This window comes from Leptopilina boulardi, unplaced genomic scaffold, assembly GCF_019393585.1.
Source record: "Leptopilina boulardi isolate dan_hultmark-lab unplaced genomic scaffold, ZJU_Lbou_2.1 LbouV2_327, whole genome shotgun sequence".
Classification (NCBI taxonomy): Eukaryota; Metazoa; Arthropoda; class Insecta; order Hymenoptera; family Figitidae; genus Leptopilina; species Leptopilina boulardi.
In genome coordinates this window covers 4,263,563-4,287,922 of record NW_026137893.1, presented here as the reverse complement: position 1 = coordinate 4,287,922, position 24,360 = coordinate 4,263,563, and the positions used below count along the sequence as shown (strand labels likewise).

Here is a 24,360-nt window from a genome sequence, read left to right as displayed (position 1 = left end):
TTTCGTCCTTCCTTTTCACTTCCATCGTTCTTTTCTATGCCCCTTTCTCTTTTTCATCTTGTTTTCGAATGGAGATAGCAAGTGCAGAGTGAGAGAAAAAATGTTTGCCGAGAAACGAAAGAAACTGCGAATGTTTATCGCGCGCGCAACCATGAAAATATTTTGGTTGCAAAAACTATAAAGCAAAAAAAAAAAAAAAATTTAACTTTCAAAGTTTTTTTATTCTCTAAATTTGAATTTGTAAAAAAAAATTTGTTGTAACACGTAAAAATTTAATAAATATATTTTGTTAGGGCAACAATACAGATTTCTTGTAGTTACCAAAAACAAAATTTGTTATTTTCCAGGTTTAGTAAGTTCATTTTCCTCAGTGTAGTTTATTTTACTAATTCCCCAAGGAAAAAATTAGTCACTATACTCTAAATCTGAATCAGTTAAATTTTCATTGATTCAGATTTAGAGTGTAGTTAAAATTTTTACTAATTTAGATTTAGAGAGTGTAAAATTTTTGGATTAAAGAAAAATCTAATTTTAATCGAAACACTCGTTCCAAGCAGAAACAAATAAAAGTAAAATCAAAATTCAGGATTTGCATCCAAATACCAATTTTCAAAATTTGGTTGCTTCATAACAACCATTTTTTACCAACTAAATTTTTTTTATAAAACTGATAGAATGCTATAAATTTTAACGAATTTAGCAGTAATTAATACTTTTGTCATGAATTCTTATTTTAATTGTACAACAATGATGTGAAGTACCAAGAGCCCCGTGATCCAATTCTGTGATTCTTTCTTTCTTTTCTTTTCCGTCTTGTATATAGAAAAAGTAAAAACTATCTCGCGCAATTCTAACTGCCACCATTCAACAATTACCTCTATATATATATATATATATATAAGTAAAGTAAGATCTTTATAAAGAACAGTAGCATTAAAAGCAAAAATTACTACTACTAAGGAACTATGCTCTGAATGTCGACAATAAAAATAAAATTTAAAAGTTTTTTGAATCCTTTTTTTTAATATCTGCTTCTATTCATCTCGAATAGCCAATATTGCGGAAAGAGACGATAAAACCATAATCATTTTAGAAAGATAAAACCTTATTATAATATTGAGGCTATGGAAAATATCAAAAGCTTTATGTAATAGTTTTATTATAATTCTTGTTTCTGCTATATATATACTGTAAAAGGAATTTTCAATTCTATTGGAATTCGCATCAGGAATTCAAAGGAAAATTTACACTGAGATACTTTCTGTTTCAAATGTTATTAGAATTTTTTCTATACCAAAGTTCTTTAATTAAATTAATTAAATATAATTCTTTGAAATATATAACTCATTACACAGGCACCCAAAGAAAAAAGTTGTTTGTTTTTTGACATATTTTGGCCCTCTGAAATCAGAATTGCTCCAGCACTCTCTGAATTTTTTTTTTAATCAAAAAAATCATCCTTAATCGGACAAATTTGTACTTGGGAGATAAAAAAAATTAAATAACAAATTTTTTTTAAAAAAACAGAACCTTATACCTACGTATTTTTGCTCTACTAACTCAAAAACAAAGCCAGAACTAATCCAGCATCCACTGAATTTTTTCAAATCAAAAAAACCACCCTTAATCGGACAGAATTAAACTTTTGAGAAAGCAATTGTAATAAAAGGTTCTTTCAATTTTAAATAAATCTCAGAGGGTGCTGGATCAGTTCTAACTTTGTTTTTGAGTTAGTTGAGCAAAAATACGTAGGTATAAGGTTCTGTTTTTAAAAAAAATTGTTATTTAATTTTTTTATCTTCTAAATTTGAATTTGTCGGATTAAGAGTGGTTTTTTCGATTTAAAAAAAAAACAGAGGGTGATGGAGCAATTCTGACTTCATATTCGTTTTTAGCGGGCCAAAATACTGCACTAAAAAAAGGGTTTGGTATTAATAACCAAACGTTTGGTTGGTATTTAAGCAACCAAAAATTTTTTTTCTTGAATCAACAAAATTCTAATTGTCTCAATAAAAATTTTTTTGACACAACCAAAATTGGAAAAAAAAGGATTTTTGTTGTCCTAACTAAAAGTTTGATTGGGACAACCAAAATTTTGTTGATTCAACAAATAATCTTAAATACCAACCAAACGTTTGGTTTGTCAATACCAAACCTTTTTTTTCAGTGTGTATAGGAAACGTATATATCTATAGTTCAAGAAACAAACAACTCTTTTTGTGTGTTTTTTTGAGTAATTTCAAATTAAAGTTTTTTAGTAAAATGGCCGCCATTTTGTTATTTTTAAATATTTTTTAAATTTTCCAATGGATTTCGAAAGAGGAATAAAATTCCTTTCAGACACAAAAGGAAAAAATGAATTATCATAATTACTCAAAAAGTTACAATACTTTAAAGATTTTTTCTCTTCATTTAAAAAAAAAACGAAGTTCTCTCTACTTATATATATTTGAACTCCTTATAACTTAAAGAAAAAATTTTTTTCAGCAAAATAAAAAAATACGTTTCGTCTAAAATTCATTGAAAAACAACATTTTAAAGGTGAAATTTATTTTCAGCTCTGATCATATGTCAAGCCTGTCTGATTTGAAATGAATTCGGTCATTCAATTATTCTTTATTCTAAATAGAAAAACGATACTGCATTAAATTTTACAAAAATTTTCTCTAAATGCAGCATTTAAAAAATGTTGGTTATTATTTCTAACTATATAGAGAAATTTGAGAGATGATCCTACATATAGAAATCTGAGAATCCTTCTGGAAATTGGATAGAGTTGACTTCATCTTCCTACAAAACCCAAACCGACTATCATACACCACTATATATATATAGAGTGCACTTACAGTTCTCACTCTTTCAAAGCACGTCCAATATACCGCATGGCTTTAGTTATATACCTCGCAAAATAACGAGTCGCATATCGTAAATACAAATATACCTCTTATTGTTATAACAAAAAGTTCAATGGATGTAAATGCACAAGTGTTTTCTAAGATATATACCAACACACCATTCAAGTGAATTCTAGTCCAAAGTGTACAAATGTGACTCTCTTACATACACACACATATATATCCAAATCTGTATTGTCTACACATATATATATTCTCTTGGAATTGTCGATTGTTGGACACTCCTTTCATACTATATAGCCTATAGCTTCACTTATAAAGAATTCCTCAGTATATATTTTCTATATACTCTGTGCACTGAACCTTTATAGAAATTAAATTTATCACAAATTTCCTACTCTCTAAATCAGCGAGACGTTTAAAATATTTAACCGCTTATAAAATGAAAGTGATTAGATCGCAGCTGTATGAAAATAAATTTCAAACAAAAATTTTAATCTGGAATCTGGTTTTTTTCACGTACATATACATATATGTTCAGGTCATTTTATGGTGTGATTCATGTCAATTGCACGCAACGCTTTTTTTTAGTAGAAAATTGTCTCAAGGCGCATATGCAACCTATATATAAATTCAACTATATGTAATGGACATTAAATTCCAAAAATAAATTGCATGCACACTAATTTAAATCAAATTGATAGTGAAAATAGAAAAATGATAGAAATTTTTGTATTTATTCGATATTTTTGATATCAATTTGATACTTTTAAATTGGAAATTTTTGTGATTATATATTATGATTATATTATTTGTGAATAAGTATATTTAAACATTTTTTATAACGCTCCACGATACACTGAAAAAAAAATATACACAAAATTTGCTTTTTATTTATGAAATTTTTACCTTCAAAAGCAATTAACGGATAAGGCTGCCCTATTAGGGAATGAAACTCCGCGCCTGACGTGTCTCTAATTAGGAAATACACATTTTCTGCGGCCGCTCTGATTTGGCCCTAATCAGATTTGGCGTTTCATTCCCTACTAGGGTCCTGATAGGGCAATTTCTACACCGGAAGAGCTAGGTTAATTTTTATTTTTAAAAAATGTAATTTTCTAAAACTAATGTCAAAATTAACTTTTTTTCAGTTAAAATTGCATTGCTTTTGTTCTAAGGTAAAAATTCCCAAAATAAAAAGCTGATTTTGTATATATTTTTTTTCGAATGCAAAATGTACCTGCAAAAAACTTTAGGTTATGTTTTCGATTTTTAAAGTGAAAATACACAAAGAGGATCAATTTTTTAAAACCATTAATATTTGTCTTTATAATATCAAAAATATATATGACGGTTGAAGTTACCACGAATTTTTCATTTTCAGTTTACTTTAAAGGTCAAGAATCAATTATTTTAAATTGAAACTTCTTTATTTTGGTCACAATACATATATTCTTAAACACAAAAAATCCTCAACCAAGGCGGTGAAATATTCAATCTTAGGAAAAAAAAAAAAAAATTCTTTTCATCGATTCAACGTTGGTAACTTCAGTGTCATAAAAATATTCAATAAAATCTATTTTTGATTTTACCTAATTAAAAAGAAACTTTTTATTAAGGTAAAACTTTCACTAAACATACACTGAGAAAAAAAATTAAGTGTTTGCAACAAAATTGTTTGATTAGACAATTTTGGTTCTTGTAACGAAATTTTGATTGGCTGAAACAAAGTTGTAGAGTTATCTCAACCAAACATTTGGTTAGGCCAACAAAATTGTTTGGTTGAACATTTTTAAATTCCAACCAAAATTCGGTTAGGATAACAAAATAATTTGGTTAACACAACAAAGTAGTTTGGTCTAAACAACCAAATGATCGTTTGTTGTCCTAACCAAAATTTGGTTGCGACAACCAAATAATTTGATTCACTCTCAGCTCATAGCTTTTTGGTTGACTCAAACAAATAGTTTGGTTGCTTAAATACCAAAAAAATTTTTTTGTTAGCCCAACCAAATTTTGGTTGCTCTGACTAGACATTTTTCTCAGTGTAACCTAAAATTTTTGGGACCTTAGTTAGATATATATACCTTTTGTCGCGGAGTTAAAAATTCTCTTCGAAAATATTTTCACTTTCATTGAGTTCAAAGGATGAATTGATATTCCCCTATGGAATATACCTGATATAGTTTTGATCCCGAGAGTCTGAGAGAGAGTCAAGCATAGGTTATATGAATTTATATTGCATATCGACCTGGAGAACACTCTATATATAGTCTATATATATATGAACACGTATAAATCTTTGCCCACACGAACAAATCTCGAGTGCAGTAGTTCTTATGCAATCAGTATTTACATATGGTGAAAAGCGTTCGACACTAATTGATATAAAGAAAATATTTCACATTATTATATACACACGTGCCAAATTCTTTTATTTTTTCTTTTCATTAAATAACAAAATTAATTTTTCTTTTAACTTTTTCTTTTTAAACTATACACTTTAATTAATCTTAATTTTCGTTATGTAATCAGAAATTTAACATTTTCAAATGAATAGAGTTTTTTTTTTTTTTTTTTTTTTGAATAAATTTTAAATTCAAATTATGTTTTAATTCGTTTTGAGAATTCAATCTCCGGAAAAAAGTGACATCATCCGATTGTTCTTTGATGTCCAAATTTGGTCATGCTTACTTCCTAAATTATAAGCAGTCTATTCAACTGTAAAATAAAGTCAAATATAATGGGAAAATATTAACACAAAGTTTGTATATACTAAAATACAATAGGAGAAAGTCATTCAGAAATAATTTTACTAAAGGATTTTTTTGATTTTTGTGATATTTAAATTTATTTTTTTCTCTCTAATCGTATTATGAATGGAAACTCTTAATGAAAGAGGAGAACTTTTTTTAATATTCTTTCTTTTTTGTAATAAATTATTTTTTAATTCGAATTTTTGAAAAGAATCCTTGTTTTTTTAAGAAGAGAACTAAAATAGAAAACTCTTAGTTTGAAGAGGAAAATTCAAAACGAATATTATTCCTCTTCGAATGAGAATAAATTTTTCCTAATTTCAATAATCTTGTTTTGAGAAAGCTACGAATTTTATAAAAAAAAATACAGAACAGGAGCTCTTAATCGAAGAGGAAAACTTCTTTTAGTATCCTTCCTCTCAAAATTAGAATAAACTCTTCTTATTTGCATAGTAAAATCCATAAACTGAAATTAAGAATTTATTCTTGGCGCATATTTGAGAATATTATATATATATATATATATATATATACTAGGGGGGCTTCGCCCCCCTGCGCGCTTCGCGCGCCAACCCCCTATTTTTTATTGGTTTTGTAGATGTTTGAGTTAATGTTTAAATAATTTCTGGAATTTAAAACTATTATTAATATTTTATTATTTATTTCTTCAAATGTTATTTACGATTTTTATTAACAATAATTTTTATTATTTTTAATTTTTAAAATAAAATTTATCTAATTTTTTAAATTTTCCAGCTAAAATTTGACCTACATTTAAGGTTATGTTCGTTTTTTGGTAATTTTCCTTCAAAGTTTGACCTACATTTTCAAGTTATGTTTGTTTCTTTGTCTTTTTGCACCAAATTTTCGCCTAAATTTTGAGGTTATGTTTGTTTCTTGGTCGTTTCCCGACAAAATAACTTAACCTTAAAATTTATATCAATTTCGGCGGAAAATCCACCTCTCCTTCAACGTAAGGAAGGAGGGGGGGGGCTTGCGACTATATTCACAGTCTTGAAACGAACATAACCTTTAAATTCAGGTCATTTTTGGCAGGAAATCTACCTCCACTTGCTATATTTAGAGGCTTGAAACGAACATAACTTCAAAATTTAGGTGATTTTTGGTGGGAAATACGGAGAGAGGGTAAGGGAGGGGGGAGGACTTGCGGCCCTATTCAGAGTCTTGTAACGAACGTAACCTTAAAATTTAGGTCATTTTTTGCGCGGAAGGGGGAGGAGAGGGGGGGACTTGCAGCTATATTCAGATGGGTCATTCCATATCAAATGTAACCAAATATTGTACTATCCATGTAAAAAACATGGGTTGGCTCACCCTTACCTAACCTTGTCAAAAACATGTGTTGGGTACACTTGACACGGAATGACCCATCCTTGTCAACATTTCTGAAACAGCGGCGGCGGCGAAATCTTTTTATAATATATATATATATGGGTCATTCTACATGAAGTGTAACCAACCCATGTTTTTGATATGGTTAGTAGTTTTTGGCGGAGGAGGGGAAATGAGAGGACGGAGGGGGGACTTGGGCTATATTTAGAGCTTCGAAACGAACATAACCTCAAAATTTAGGTCATTTCTGGCGGGGGAGGGGAAAGGGGGGATATCCCCCCTCCTAGGTCAAAATTTGCTGAAACAGCGGCGGCGGCGAAATCTTTTTATAATATAGTAATGATATATATATATTATAATCATATATTATTAGTATATATTATTCTTAAAATAAGAATATACTTAATTTAAGTGTAAATTTTCTTAAATGTATATTCTTAATTCAAAAATATTTTATACTTAAATTCAGTTTATATTATTCTTCAAATAAGAATATATATATACTTAATTTAAGTATAAAATACTCTTAAATAGGCGCCAATAATATATTTTTAATTTCAGTTTATGGGTTTTTCTATATGTAAATACTCTTGTTTGCAGAGGAGTAAGAAAATAATTTGAAAAAAATCTTCTCTAATTCGAACACTCTTATTTTAAAATGAATCCTTCTTTTTTTTAAAGAAAACCGAAAGAAAACTAATATACAAAACTCTTAGTCGAAGAGGAAAATTCCGATCGAATATTGATCTTTTCCGAATGAGATAATAAATTTTAATTTCAATATTCTTGTTTTTAGAAAGGAAGGAATTTAATAAAAATAAAAAATTCCTCTTTAACGAAGAGGAAAACTTCTTTTAGAATCCTTTCTCTCCAAAGTAGAATAAATAAATCCGATAAATTCTTCTAATTTCAATTATCTTTTGTTATACGAAGGGTACAAATTAAAAAATACTAAACGGAAACTCTTAATCAAAGAGGAAAACTTCCATTAGTATCCTCCCTATCCAAATTAGAATAAACTCTTCTAATTTGAATATATACACTTATTTTATTCAAAAAGAGAAAGAGTCTGGAAGGAAAAAACTGAACGGTAACTCTTAATCGAAGAGGAAAAAATTTCTTTGCAAATGAGAATAAAATCTATCAATATTCTTGTTCTAAGAGTACACTCCACTAAGAAAAAGAATATTCATAGAAGATTGTCGAGATTTTATTAAAACCCATTTAAAAAATCTTTCCCTCTCAATATAAGAATAATTCATTTTAATATAGAAAATTTGCAATTTTCATGTTTTCTATTATACATATAGTGATATAAAAATGATGAATTTCTGGAATTTGAAAAAAACCGTTGAGTGATGGAAGAAAAAATATATATAGGTATAGCTTCTTTGTATATATATATATATATAAGAATTTCTGCGAGTTCTCTGCCCTCTCACGTGATCTCGCAGTTCTATACACTATACACGAGAGGCAATGTAATGCTCGCTCGCGTGTAAAAGTAAAACGCAACCCACGACTATATGGATTCTTATATACACACACACACACACACAAATATATCGCGCACAATACCCGAAGGACGCATATATGCAGCACACACAGCATCCAAACGTGAAGTGATGCTTAAAACGCGATATCCTATATTATTTACAACCGAATGAAGTCAGATGTGTCCGGACATTTACAAAAGAGATTCAAATTGTTACTCCACAAACGAGTTTTCAGCTCCCATTACATATATATGTATATATATGAATTAATTCATTAAGAAAGGGACTCGTTTATTTTTATGTAAGACCACAACGATATAATTATTCTTATGATATTATATATATATATATATATAGAGTTATACAACTCTGAGGGAAAAAAAAATTAAATGAAAAAAATCGTTTAACTGCATTTTACCATTTAGTTAAACGATTTTTTCCATTGCCCTCATTTTCAAATACTTTTTTTTTTTTTTAATTGGAATAAGTTTTTTATATGCGTATATGTGGAAAAAAATTCATCTGGAACAGCGAAAGTTTTAACTAAAATAACAGTGAAAAAACAAATTTTTTTTTTTAAAAGAATAATCGGTTACTATAATAAGAAATAAAAATTTATATGCACCGGAAAATAAATATTCTTAAAAATAGAGGAAAATTCTTCTTGCGAAAATCCTCATCAAGAATATTACTCTTAATCGAAGAGAATTTCCCTCTTATTTTAAGAGGAATATTCTTAAAAGCAGAATACTTTCCTCTTATTTTAAGAGGAATATTTTTAAATAGAGAAAAATTCTTTTAAAATATGAGGAATCGTTTTACTTGATATTCTAGAGGAAAATAATATACATTGAAATAAGAGGAATCCTCTTAAATCAAGAATATTTTTTTTTTTTCGGTGTATACACGTAAAAAATTCTTCATCTGGAACAGCGAAAGGTTTCTCTAGAATAATGAAAAATTTAGCTAAAGCAGTTAAAACTTTTCGCTGTCGCAGGTAAATATTTTTTTCCGTGTATTAAATAATATTATTGAGTCAATGTTATTTGTTTTAAATACAGAAATTGATGTTTCTCAAATAACTGCTTCTTCACCCAGAGAAAATATATACATTTGTCTCATCAGAGCCAGATAAATATTTATTTGTTGTAAATAAATTTTTTAATTGTTGCAAATAAATTTTATTTATGACAAATAAAATCTGATGGATGTTTATTTCAAATTCAAATTATATTTGATTCAAGTAAATATTTATTTGATAATAGTCAAGTTACCAATTATTAAAATTAAATAAATTCATTTATAGTACAGTGAAAGATATATTTATCTCAGAGACAAATAAATTTTATTTGGTTTATATAAAAAAATTTATTTCCGCTAAATCAAATTTTGTGTATAATTTCCTCTCAAATGAAGAGGAGATCATTTTACATAAAAAAAAAGGTAAAAATAATATCTAATAATATTATTAATAATATTATTGAATAATATTTTTAAAAAATAAGGAAAATACACTAAAATAAAATTTACTTTTAATTATAAAAAAAAAAAAAGAAAATGATTACTTTTCTCTGAATGTAATTATTTAGAAATTTAAATCTTCTTCTTTTAAATATAACAAGCACAAGTAAATAAGAATTTATTTACTTGGCAGAAAGATTGAATTTCAAGAAAGAAAAGAAAGAATTTTATTAGTTACGAGAAATCGCGAGAAACCTACTCTTCTTTTTCTGAATCCGGATTGACTTTCCTCTCTCTCTCTCTCTTGGAAAAAGAACTCACAGAGAGAATAAGAGATCAAGTAAAAATTTAATTAGTAAAAATTAATTAAAAATTTTTTTAAAAATTAGTATATATATATTTTTTTTTTAAGGGACAAAATACGAAAACATACTCTGTAATAAAAAATAATTATAACAAAAACAGTAGTTTCCAGTTTCTTGTTATAAGGAAGAAGCTGGAGACTTCAACGCCTGCATAAAAGCGAGAGAAAAAGAGATTAATCGCACTTCTTTTTTTGTACACTAGAAATCAGTGTCAAATGTTTTTCAACATAAAATATGAAAAATAATTTCTATAAATAATAAAATAAATGTATAATGATGGTATAATAATACACATATATTTACAATGAACTATTAAAAAAATAAATGTTTGTCATTAAAATAATGCGCGACTATTTTTTTTTTTTTTATAGAAACAAATAGTAAACTTTCATTTCTTTTTCTAATGAATGCAATCTTCGTTAAAGAAGAAAAACCTTTTTGTCCCTTTTGAAGAGAAATTACAGTTCTTATTCACTAACATTTAATTCCTCACGAATATAATGAAGATTGCAATAAGGTTTCTGAACTTGAGAGTTGTAAGAGGAGACCAATTATTCGAATTCGCAACATATAATAGTAGCGAGAAGACGCAATTGCGCTTCATTATTTCAAAATTAAATGAAAAAAAAAAGTTTGATCATGTCTATATACAAATTGTATACGTACAATCAATTCTAATCTAAGGAAAAATAATGAAGAATATTAATTTTTACATGGAAAAAAAAGAATTGCTTACAGATGTTAACTGATCATAAATACATCATTTTTCAATAAAAACGAAAATCTTCTGTTAAGCCGTTTTTTAAAAAAGTCGATTTGAAAATTTAAAATAAGAAAAACTCAACTTTTCTGCAAGAAATATTCATTTTAGAAAAAATTTCATTAGATTGAATTTGTAGATATTAAAAAAAGGATTTCTTTTTGTTTCTACCAATTTCCTCTACAATTAATAATAATTTACCAGAAAAACGAAAAAAATTAATATAATGACAGATTCATTACGTCCTGCCACCGTTAGATGGCAGAAGCATGCACAATTTTTTAAAAGTATCGAACGGTCTCTGAAATTCTTTGGCATTTAATTATCGTCCTATAAGAAACGGCACTGAATATGAAAATAATAAACACATTGATTTTAATAGTATATTTTGAGGAACCTGAAGAACGCAACGTTTATGATAAACGATTTTTAAAGGAATAATTTTTTAAAATGAAAAATTCTACAAATTTTTTGCCTAAAATTTTTTTTTTATAATTTCTTGATTAATAAAAACTACAAGAAATATTTTTTAGGCGAAAAATTATAGAATTTTTTATTTTAAAAAATTGTTTCTTTAAAAATCGTTTATGATAAACGTTGCGTACTTCAGCTTCATATATTTTGAGCATATGTGTGATAAAAAAAAAATTTTCTCTCGAAACACGAACACCTTTTACATAAATCAGCCAAAAACGAAAATTAGGAAAGTAATATAATAACATCAGCGACTTTGTGCTCCCTGGATGCTTCTGCCATCTGACGGTGGCAGGACGTAACAAACTTGTCATTATATTACTTTTTTTCATTTTTCTGGTAAATTATAAAATGTAGAAGAAATTGATAGAAACAAAAACAAATTCCTTTTTTTAATATCTACAAATTCCATCTGATGAAATTATTTTTTAAATATAAAATTTCTTGAAGAAAAGTTGAGTTTTTATCATTTTGAATTTTTAAATGTAGTGATGCGTGTAGATATAAAAAATTTGCATTACATGTATATATCTTACAAAATTATTATATTTATATTCTTAAAAAGAAAAATTTTAATATTCATTAATTTTTTCGTTCCAGTGTAACACTTTGTTGCGGGAAAAAAAATAATAAATTAATAGGATATATTATACCAGTTGACAAGAAATAATGACTTTGATTTATAATATGATATTTCAAGGATGTTCTCAATTAGAAGATCACATGTAGCACGTTTGTTATATTGCGACGAGTTTTCCTTTCCCTCGTAAGAAATAAATAATTAATGCCAGTGCGGTTTGTCCCGAATGAAAACATATAGTCAGGTGTTAACTGTTGAATCAAGTCTGCTACAATTTCCGTTACATATAATATATATATATATATATATATATATATATATATATATATATATATATATATATATTCGCAGTGCGAGAGAAGCCACATCAGATGATTCTTTACCGTGTTACCTACATTTAAACTGTAATTACCTTTTTCAAAGGACATCACACACGATTATTCACACATCTGCACTTTATATATTCTCAAATTAAATGATTATATATATATATAAGTAAGATGAGATTCCCATTTTATATTTATAATACAAATTCCACTCCAAAATAAGTTCAGTGAGAGAAATCACACTTTCAAATTCATTTCATGTGTGGGAACGAAAAAAATTTAATCTTTATTCTTTTAAGAATATATTTAAAATTATTTATAAGTTAATAAAAAATGTTTTACACTGAGAAAATGATATTTTTAGTTCAATAATTCAATGGAACATCCGAATTGTGACACTATGCAGGGAATGGTAGCTTTTTTTCGATACAGGGTGGGGAACTAGAACAGAAAAAAGCAGGGTGAGGCAGGTGTAAAAATTAAAAAAGAAACGGCACATTTCGGACGTTCTACTGGAATTTCAATGGAATATTACTATGATAGTTTATATTTTAAATTTTGTCTGCTGCAAAATTTTACTTTCTGGCGCCAAGAATATAATTAACATTTTTTTTCCCCACAAGGATTAAAATTACAAATTTGCGATTTTTTTCTCAATCATATGAAAATCCATCTATTTTATATTATTTTTAATCTATTTTTAATTTTTCATTCAGATTCAACACAAGAAACAAATTATTTTTTACTATTAAATTTTTTATCCAAAAAAATATTTTCCATAATTTTTTCATCAATTTTACAAATAAATTTTGAGACTAAAATTCATGGAACTTTTCATTCCAAAAAAAAAATGTATTTTTTAAAAAATTGTTGATCATAAACATTCTGAATCATATAATATGATTCATCGACCCAAAAAAATCTGAAAGTATAAAATTAACTTTTATAATTTTTGTCAAAATCAATTTTAATTTTAACCCAATAAAAACTGTAAATGAACATTAAATTTTTTTTTAAGTAAATAATAATTTAAGCTTACATTATTATTCCTCTTAAACGTGAATTGTTTAATACCAATAAATCCATGAAACTATAAATCATAAATTTCTAAACTATTTATACTTACGAAAATTATAAATAATTGATAAGTAAAATAAATTAATTACATAATTTACCGTCACAAATGTTTTTAAACAAAGTGGTATACAAAATTAATTATATATTTTACCATCATTCGCAAATTATCAAAAAAAAAACCTTTTTTTGATGGAAGTTTATATTTTACGAGCGAGAGTGAACGTTCAAGTAGAAAAAAAAAATGCGAATAAAAAAGATTGCTCGTGAGACAATGGAGTAGTAATTACACTGCGTGCCACGTCACACTTGAACAACATTTCATGCATGTGCTGAAACTTGAACGGATTCAAAAAATTTATATATGTACATATAGATACAAATACTATATGGAAATAGTATATATATTTTTTTATTTTCTAATTTACTTTCCCTAATTTTACATTCTTTCGATGATATATGCTATTTCTAATTATTGCATTCTATAGAAAATGCGTATTATATATAATTGTTTTTTATAACAGAAAAATTCAATTATTTTTTTTTTTTTTCAAGTTTCAAACTCAAAAATAGAAATCTGCCATATTGTAAATTTAATTAAAATGTCAGAATTTTGCTGTTTAATTAAAAAAAAAGGAGAAAAAAAATCGAACAATGAGCTTTTGTTCTTAATGAGCATGAGATTAATATCGGTCGTTGAAACGCAACATCAGAACCAAAAAGTTCGTCATTATTATATATTGTGGTAAACTAGGATGAAATACCGTATTCTTATTAATGCTTCTATATTTATCATTGTATCATCAATTTTTATTTTTTGATTGATCTTCCGATTACACAATTTTCATTCCAAGACAGATCTATCTTTAAATTGTACAAAAATTCTACAATCAAATATAATTAATAAATACACAGAATGAGTAAGCTGGTGAGAAAATTTACCATAAATTTTTTTTCTTCTTGTTTTTTTTTTGGTTATAAATTTTTTTTTTTCTATTTGTATACAAATATAGAATTTGTTCTTGGGATGGAAAAAAAATAATTACTTAATTCTTGTTCACGTCAATTGACTATATACAGGAATTGTGTGGTTAAATTTTTCTTAGGTCCATATAAACAATTATTTAAATATTTTATTCTTCTCGCTATATAGCCTTCTTACAATTCCCATAAAATTCAACGGATTACAAAATTGTAATTTGCTGGTTTATTATTTTTCTCAGAAGTATATATATATATATTGAAAATCTATGATCTTTGAATATTTCAATATGATTATACTATAGACAATAGCTTCACTATTGTCATTCCTATATGTATTTCTGCTAATACTTTCTTTTGTTTTAAATTATTTTTTGCTATTTAAATTTTTTTTTTGTTATTGATTATTTAAAATTGATTATTATATGACAAAAATTATGAAGATAATTGTAAAATTTCGTATATAAAACCTACTAAATAACGCAGTTAATTGTATATACTTTCAAATTTTTTTGGGTCGATGAATCATATTATATGATTCACAATGTTTATGATCAACAATTTTTAAAGAAATATATTTTTTTTTTAAGTTTCATGAATTTTTGTCTCAAAATATATTAGAATGTTTATTCATAAAAAAAAAAAATTATGAAAAATACTTTTTTAAATAAAAAATTTAATAGTAAAAAATTTATTTCTTGTGCTGAATTTGAATCAAATTTCAAAAATTGAAAATAGATAAAAAAAATAATACAAAATAAATGGATTTTCATATCACTGAGAAAAAATTAGCTATTTAATCAATTGCATTTCTGCCAAAGGTATAAAAATTATTGATGCAAAAGCAGCTATATAGAATCTATAAAATATTTTACAAAATTTTATAGCATCTGCTTTTGAATTTGTATATAATTTTTATACCATTGGCAAAAATATTATTGATTCAATAGCATATTTTTCTAGAGGCAAAAAAATTCCAAAATTTGTGATTTTGATCCGCCATTTTGTGGGTGTAAAAAAAAATTTTCATCATATTCTTGGCGCCAAAAAAGTAAAATTTTGCAACAAACAAAAATTAATGAACTTTCATAGTAATTTTTTGTTGTTTCCTTGAAAATGGACATTGACATATACGTCCTTGTTCTGTCCAAAGATTCTCACACAATATATTTTCTCTATATAAACCTAAAGAAGTAGTACAAGCATTTCCGTTCAGTTCAAGTTGACGTCACCCCTAAGACGTCATGTATATACTCTAATATATGTTATACAGACTGTAGACACCTGCAATCTTGTATAAAAATATAAATTTCCGGCAGCTGAAAGTATATAAGATTTACCACCGCACATGCAAATTTATATATATTCATGCGCGTGAATATACTTAACTGAGCTTTTTTGTTGTCTTTTTAAATATTTATTTATCCTGCTAAGTAATGTTCTTTGAATTTTTTTTTTTTTATTCATTGAATAAAATTTATACAAAAAACAAATATTAGTGAAAATGTTAATATATATATATATATATATATATATTAGGAAAGTTCGATAAGGAAACAAATCGCGAAACAATTAAAAATGTATATGATTATGTAATCACATTTTAATTGTCTTGATTTTTTTTTCAATTTAACATTTTTGTACGGTGTAACTTAAATTATACAGTGTGTATTATAGAATCACTATTTCCGGTTTGCCGCGGTAAACCAAGTGAACATCCTCTTAATGACCACTGTGACTAATTTTCGCGTTCACTGGCTTCGCGCGCGAAAAAAAAAAATTATTCTTTCATCGATTGTCACTATATTATAAATAATTTAGCGCTTCAAAACCATTAATTAAAAAGTAACTTTTATCCATTTTTTTATTTTTCAAAATAAAAAAATTAAAAAAACAAAAATTAATAAAAAAAAAGAAAAAATCAACAAAATAAATTATAATTATGAATTTTTGATAATTTTACAAGTAATAAATAAATCCGAATATAATTTGCTTTACAAATTAAAAGACATGTTTGCGATTTTCAATTAGTCGTGAAACTTTATACATGAGAGGAGATCGTCTATATGCCATATATATACATATATTGTGAATGTAATGTCAGTATTTTTATATTTAGAAAATATGCAATGACTTTCACTAATAGTATCGACAGTCTCGAAAGCAAAGTCGTTCAGGCATTTACTATATTAAAACTCGATCAAAAATTAATCATCTAATAATTTCAATAATATATGACTCGCAAGGAATGTCAACATATAAAATTTAATTTCTAAATTTTTTTTTTTTTTTCTACGAATCATTTCGTTTGTAATTGATATATTAAAATGATAATAATTATATAAAATTCTCAATATCTACTGAGTAGAAATTCATCGATGCCTAAATAATATTATAACTGACTCAAAATATAAAATCTCTTCATTATTAAATATTAACAACTTCAAATAATAATAATAATATATAATTATAAATTAATTTTTATAAAAATTCAATTCAATTTAAAAAAAAATTAATTTAATTTCAAAAAAATGTATAATTTAAAAGTAAAAATGAAAATTTAATTTAATTTTGAAAAAATAGTAATGAAAATTCAAAAAAAAATTTAATTTACAGAATTGTGTAATTTTAATCAGTTTCTTGATTCTGCAGAAATTACAGAAAATAGTGTATAATATAAAAGAAACACGCGTGGAGAGATATCTTTGCGGAATGCAGTGGGTACCGCTTATCGAAACTTGACTCAGTAATTACCAAACATTATCATAATAAAATACCGTAATTCACCACACCGTGTGTTCCGAGACAAGGCGTGAAAAAAAAAATTACATTTCCCCTGCCATATTTCGCGATAATATTTTTCTCAAAAGGCAAAATTTCTGATTACAAATTTAAAAAATAGAAAATTACTTATAAAAAAAATAGTTTTTTTTTTTTATAGATTTCCAATATTTTTCCTGCAAAAATACGAAAATGTACCAAATTTCAGCTCACTATGTCAAAATTACCAACGAAAATCAATTCGAATGGGATTCATTACAAGACACCGGAAAAAAACAAAAAATTTCTGTTGTCTTTATGGGGATTTTTATAGTGTAACACAAAAGTATAACTTCTTAGCGAACTTGTTATGTCGCCATGACGAATACCGTATCGACATTAACCGGTCTCTAACCAAACCGTTACGATTCTCATTCAGACAAAAATCAAAGTCAGGTCTCGTGTACGACCTTCCAACATCAGTGTGGTGAACGGCTTTTAGTTTTTTACGACACTTGCATAAATTGTAATAAATATATATATATTTAGAAATAACTTTTTACAAAGTGTTTGAAACCTACTAAAAAAATTTGCATAAATTATGCGTCACAATTCTATAAAACTAATTTGACATCATTCTAAAACAATTTAAAATTATATTCTCTCTCTATCTTTAATCGACAATAACTCGGAAAGTAGAAAAGTCGGCGACCTGACAATTTTTTCTTTTTTTTTTGCTTTTCCCCCCACTCTTATTATTCCCAACAACCTTCACCATTACATCTCGTTTCCTTCACAAAGAATATATATATAAGTATAATCTCGCCAACACGCGTGACTGAATAAGACCGTTACGCCATTTATCTCCTCAATTCAATTTTTCATCCATTCCATCAAAATTGGTGAAAAAAAAAAAAAAATATTTCCCAAGTATAATTATATTCAAAGCAATCGAAGAAGATTTTTATCTCTTTGACTTTATAGCGGTTATTTTTTTTTTTCAATGATTTGTTCCTTTCAAGGAACAAGAGAGGAGAGACGATAAAGATTGAAAATGGCGAATAGCTGTTGAACTGGAAAACTAATTTTAAAGTTCCTAGGTTAAAGTACAATTTGATTATTCCCAAGGGTCGTTGATTCCACTTGACTGGCTCTCTTAACTATTTTATCGCAGCAAACTATATATAGGAATTCACGCGCGGAGCTTCTGAATTTCGTAATTCTCAAGCAATTGAACCATTTTTGTTCCAAAGGAAGACTTTCTACCTCATATTCATATCATAGGCATTGATCTTTCTCTCTCTCTCTACTAAAAGAAGAATTCCTCATAGTTAAACTACACAATGATGATGGTATACTATGCAATATGTATACAATCGTCGAACCATGAAATAAAAACACTATATATATATAACAACGACAATTCCCGCTCTTCTGTTCGGAATCCCCAACTTCCGGATCTTTCACTAAAAGATAATGTTTTGATAATGTAATTCCACTCCTCATTTTTCTATATATATATATACATATACCAATTTCACTTCGACGAACTTCGAAAAAAAAACCGCACAATTCCGAGTCATTAAATTTCAGGAATGCGGGACTATTTTCACTTTAAATTAAATATTTATTTTTAAAATTTTTAAATATTCTATTATTTCTATTTTTAAGAACATTTTTCTACTCTTTAAATCTGAATTAGTAACTAATTTTTAGTAAAAAAACAACTACTAATTGCTAGTAGAAAACTAATAATTCATAGCTTACTAATTTGAAATAGTAAAAAATGCGACTTACTCCATGAATTAGTAGTTTTCTACTAGCAATTAGTAGTTTTTTTTACTAAAAATTAGTCAATACTGTTACTAATTCAATTGTTAAACGAATAGGCACTCTTTCATTACACTGAGAAAAAAATTAAGTGTTTGCAATAAAATTGTTTGGTTAGGCAATTTTGGTTCTTGTAACCAAATTTTGGTTGGCTGAAACGTGTTCACAGAAAATTAAAAGGCATTAAAATAAGCTGCAACGCTTATTATTTTAATCCAATTTTGCTTATTTTAATCCATTTTGGTATTAAAATAAGCAAAATTGGATTAAATTAATAAGCGTTGCAGCTTATTTTAATGCCTTTTAATTTTCTGTGTTATCTCAACCAAACATTTGGTTAGGCCAACAAAATTATTTGATTGAACATTTTTAAATTCCAAACAAAATTTGGTTACGACAACAAAATAATTTGGTTAACACAACAAAATAGTTTGGTCTAAAAAACCAAATGATCGTTTGTTGTCCTAACCAAAATTTGGTTGCGACAACCAACTAATTTGATTCGCTCTCAGCTCATAGCTTAAGATAAATAATGAAATAAATAAAAAAGATAAAAAGAAAAGAAATAAGGTAGAATAAAATTTTTAATTTTAGAAAAAAAAACTGTTTGTTTGATCAACCAAACATTTTTGTTGACCTAACAAAAAAAATTTGGTTGAGCTAACCAAACCAAATTTTTGTTATGCCAACAAAAAACACTCAACCAAATTTTTTGGTTGACTCAAACAAATAGTTTGATTGCTTAAATACCAACAAAATTTTTTTGTTGGCAACCTTGCACCAACCTTGCAACTAGCTTACCGTGCAAACTTACTGAGAAATCTTGCAGTTACCTTACACTGTAACCTTTCGGTAAGCTTACCATACAAGCTTGGGTCAGGTGGGACATTTGAAACTAGCAGTAAGCTTGCAGCAAGTTTGCCGTGTAAGGTTGGCAATATTGCGCGGCAAGCTTGCCGTAAGCTTACGTCCTACTTCACGGAGAAAAATGGAAAAACGAATAAGGGGCCATTCATTAATTACGTAAGGGTCCTTAGGGGGAGGGGGGGTTTATAAAATCTCTACATGGTCTTACGTGGGGGGTGGGGGGTAGAAGCTAATCTTACGTAAGATTTTGCCAAGTATTTTCCATTTGTATTATGATGTAATTAATTTTTTAATTACATTAATATTGTTAAAAACTTACGTAAGAAGGGGGAGGGGGAGTCCGAAAAATCTTATGTATCCTTACATGGGGGTAGGGGGGAGGTCAAAATTAGCCAAAATCGTCCTTACGTAATTAATGAATGGCCCCTCTAAAATAACTTTTACTACTTTAAAAGTAAAACTGTAACTGTCCATACTTTCTGCGCATTTCTGACAATTTTTACTCCAGAAGTAGTAAAATTTACTCCTGAAATAGTAAAAATTATTCCGGAAATAGTAAATTTCACTATTTCTAGAGTAGAAATTTCCAGAAATGCGCAGAAACTGCAGACAGTTCCGATTTTACTTTTAAAGTAGTAAAAGTTACTTTATTCGTTTGTAATCGTGACGTCTTTTTTTAGTTTTTTTTTTAATCGAATAACACAAAAATCTTGAAAATATGACTTATAGTTTTCGAGAAATCGTCGGCGATATGATAAGCCAATTTCTCTGACTGACTCCCTATATACCTCGTAGTAATGACGTTGTCTCACGTCAAAAAATACAACTAAATTTTTTGTTAATAAAATTTTTCCAATAAATTAAAATATTTACCTTAATGACGAATTTTCAGCTTCAAGAAGATATTCTTTCATACTAAATAGCCCTCGGAGATCCCCACTTTCAAGTTAAATTTCCATTTAGAAAATGTAAAAAATAACCGTCAAAATAGACCGAGTTCTAAAAAGTCTGAATTATGAAGAATTCGTTGTTCTTTTGCCCTTATCTTTGAAGTACACGTAACACACAACAAGCCATCGAGGATAGAATCTGCAAAATAAATTAAAATACTTATAATAACAAATTATTATTTGAATCAAATAAATTTTTTTTCACTGTATATATATATAAATATAAAATAATTAAAAAAATTGAAACTCTTCATCCATGAGAAAGTATTGTAAGAGAAAAAAAAAAATAAATTAACGATACAAATTGAAATTCAAATGATAATGAAAAATAATAGAAAAAAAAAGAAAACACGCATTTTTTTTTTTTTTTTTTTATAAACTTGCTGCTCTGTAGCACGTAAAAATTGAAATTCCAATTTCTGCACGCCAAAAACCGTTATGTGGAGACACTAATTATTGCACTTATAATAATCCCAATTATAAAGCATTTGCAATGTTAAGATTTTTGACCTCAATTATATAAAAATAGAATACTTTACATATAAATGAAACTGATTTTTAAAAAAAAAGAAAGAAAAAAATTGTAATCGTTAATAAATTTCTGTCTCAAATATAAACTAAATAGTTTAATGAGTTTTCTTTTTAAATCGCAATATACAGAAGATGTGTGTCAAGGATGTGAAAGGACAAAAGTTTATCTGCTCACATATATTCAGGTTTCACGCATTAATGGTCGATAGTTTATATATCAAGTATACTCATCTGACAATGCATATATATGTTGGAGTATAAATATGTTTCCAATGCAAATGGGTGAGCTTTTGTGTGAGATGAAAAAGGCAAACGATAAAGAAAATCGCGAAATTTTACTCTGTTATGCATTGTTCTCAAAAAATTATCTTTATTATACACCGTTAAGGCTAATTAAACACACACCTGAGCGAGAGATTTATTCTCAACGAAAAATGAACAGAAACTCATCGCCTAATTGAGAGTTGAGTGCACTTTCTTGCAAGCGCATAGAAAAAGTATAGTCCAGTTAAAAAAAAAATATTTCGTGTCTTCTAATCCCTATTCATGATATACTTTATATTCAAATTCTCATTTTGTAAATTATAATTCCTCTTTTCTTTATTCATAAAGTCACATGTGTACTCTGAATAGAAATTATAAAGAATATATTATAATTAATTCATTAAAAATGATTTTTCCAAGATGATGCCGTAAGATAAAAAATATTTGTTTTTGATAAATCATCGTTAATTACAATTATAAATTAGGTAACTATATTTTTTTTTTTAAATTAAGACGCATTCTGGAATGTAGAGCTAGTGGATAAAATATAAAGCTATATCATTAATGGGTTTTCTCGAGAGTAACGTACCTCCTTCCGTTCTAGGGTTTGTGTTAAGTTAAAAGGAAAACGCATACTAACGAAGGAAATGCCTGCGAAAACTTGCTTTACGAAGGTCGCACTTCCGGTTTTATCTCCACTGTATTTGCATTTACATTTCAACAATATCTTTCACTTATTTACACCTTCTTATTCCGAATCAAGAGCCGTGGCTAAACACTTCTTTTTCTTCTTTCATTTCTTTACTTTCCTCTATATATAAATGTAAAAAAAATATTTTTTTCTCCAATTAATTCTTTTTCAAAAATTATAATTAGCTGAAAATAATTTTTTTTGATCAATATCGACTAAACAAAAAAGAACAAAGAGAAAGGTAGAAAAAATTGACAAGTTAAAGGACAGAGGTGAAAACTTTTACCTATTGCAATAAACTTACACGAACCGTAACGTAATAATAATAATAATGGCAACATCCGGTTTAAATGATGAAATGATTGTCCACAATGGCACTATGTCACTGAAAGTGATGATCTTAATTTTCATTTGCAATACGTCAAAAAAATCTATTAATTTACAGGGGAAAAACAAAAAATTATAACATTATAAGAAAGTGCAAATATTATAAATAATTAATTTCAATTATATATTTGAACTTTCACGTTTTCTAAAAGTTTCTTCTCAAAATCTATCTTGAGATTTTTTTTTAAACAGTGACTGATATTTCAACTTTCCTAATTGATTTTCTAAACTTATTCAATGACAGTTTCTTTTATGAATTGAGAACACGCCTGCGTTTCGAGTGTCAACTTTCGCTATATATAAGAGTCATAGACAAGATTCCCTCTTGGTGTGTATATTTTCTCAAGGAGATCTTATTTTTCCAGACTTGACTTGTTTCAATGAAAACAACCAGCTAAAAAGTTCCACTCACTTTTAGGATTATTTTCCAAGAATGTTGTCCTCGCGAAGAAAATTTCACTTTTCAATAAATCAAATCCTAAATAGTTTAATTATCAAAAACAACTTTCCATATTTTCCGAATAAAATTTTCAAAATCTAAAACAAAAATTTTATTTTTCAGTCGACGACAATATTCCAGGAGTAGAACCACTACCAACTGTGCCAATATCAGAAAGTGACACCATTGCAAGGGTGGTTGAAACTAAAAATGAATACCCCACCAAAGATGCTGATTCAAAATTATTATCAATCGATAGCAAAAAGAAAGCTTTTGATTTCAAGCCAAAAGTTGAGATGAAATATCCAAAGCCCGCTAAGGAAGAATCATTAGTAACTGAACAGTACACTAATACTGAAACAATGGAAACAACAACGACAATTTTTGAAACAACATTTGAAACCACAACCGAGGAACAAGAAATGATTACAATGAGCGAAAAATTAATTGAAAGCAACAAAACAGATGCAATTCCTATTTTGGTTCAAGGTATACCAAATTTGGTACCGAAACTCAATCCGGTTTCAAGTACCGAAATTCCATCGACAACAAAAATTATTTCAATGTCCGAAACAACCACAAAAGAGGAAGAAATATCGACAACGATGGAAACAACTTCTTCGAGAGCCAGAGCTCTTAACATATCTGCTCCTGAGCCGACAAATTCCTTACATGCAAACGTAACGGACCTCAGTGATGTTAGCATGGATGCTGATGATAAAGAAGTCGAAGGTATGCATCTTTTAAAAAAAAATTAAATAATATTGCCTACATTCAGAAATTTCAATTTAATCTTCCATAATAAATTAATGTTTTTTTTTAAACAGCAAAATTATTTCTTTTTTTTTTAATAATTCCAGGTGGCGAGTACATTGCTCCAGAGAACGACACAAGCATAAATATTTTCCCAACATTGATACCAATAATTACCATTTGCACGGAAGGTAATAAAACGTTTGCAGTAGGGGAAAAAGTCACAAGAGGTTGCGATGAAAAATGTATATGTGGAGAAGATGGAAAAATTGTCGATTGTAAACCAATGTGTACAACTCCCTATGTTCGTGCTGGAAAAGGAATTCACGATCCACTTTGCGAGGAGAAAATGATTCCAGAACAACCATGTTGTGCAATTATGGTCTGCGCTGAAGATTCAGGTAAAT

The 24,360-nt window shown here is 27.3% G+C and overlaps 1 protein-coding gene and 1 long non-coding RNA gene across 3 annotated transcripts in view; one reads left to right on the top strand and one right to left on the bottom strand.

Annotated features, from left to right (window-relative positions):
* LOC127284893 (putative epidermal cell surface receptor) overlaps nt 1-24,360 on the top strand; it is a 44,563-nt gene that overhangs the window by 9,507 nt on the left and 10,696 nt on the right. For both annotated transcript variants that reach the window (XM_051310607.1, XM_051310606.1), the window contains exons 2-3: nt 23,324-23,932; nt 24,061-24,354. In XM_051310607.1, coding sequence (XP_051166564.1) covers nt 23,324-23,932; nt 24,061-24,354 — 903 coding nt within the window. The remainder of the gene's footprint in view (nt 1-23,323; nt 23,933-24,060; nt 24,355-24,360) is intronic.
* LOC127284927 (uncharacterized) overlaps nt 1-24,360 on the bottom strand; it is a 39,411-nt gene that overhangs the window by 7,077 nt on the left and 7,974 nt on the right. The window contains exon 2 of the long non-coding RNA XR_007843543.1: nt 20,812-21,027. This is a non-coding gene — a long non-coding RNA (uncharacterized LOC127284927). The remainder of the gene's footprint in view (nt 1-20,811; nt 21,028-24,360) is intronic.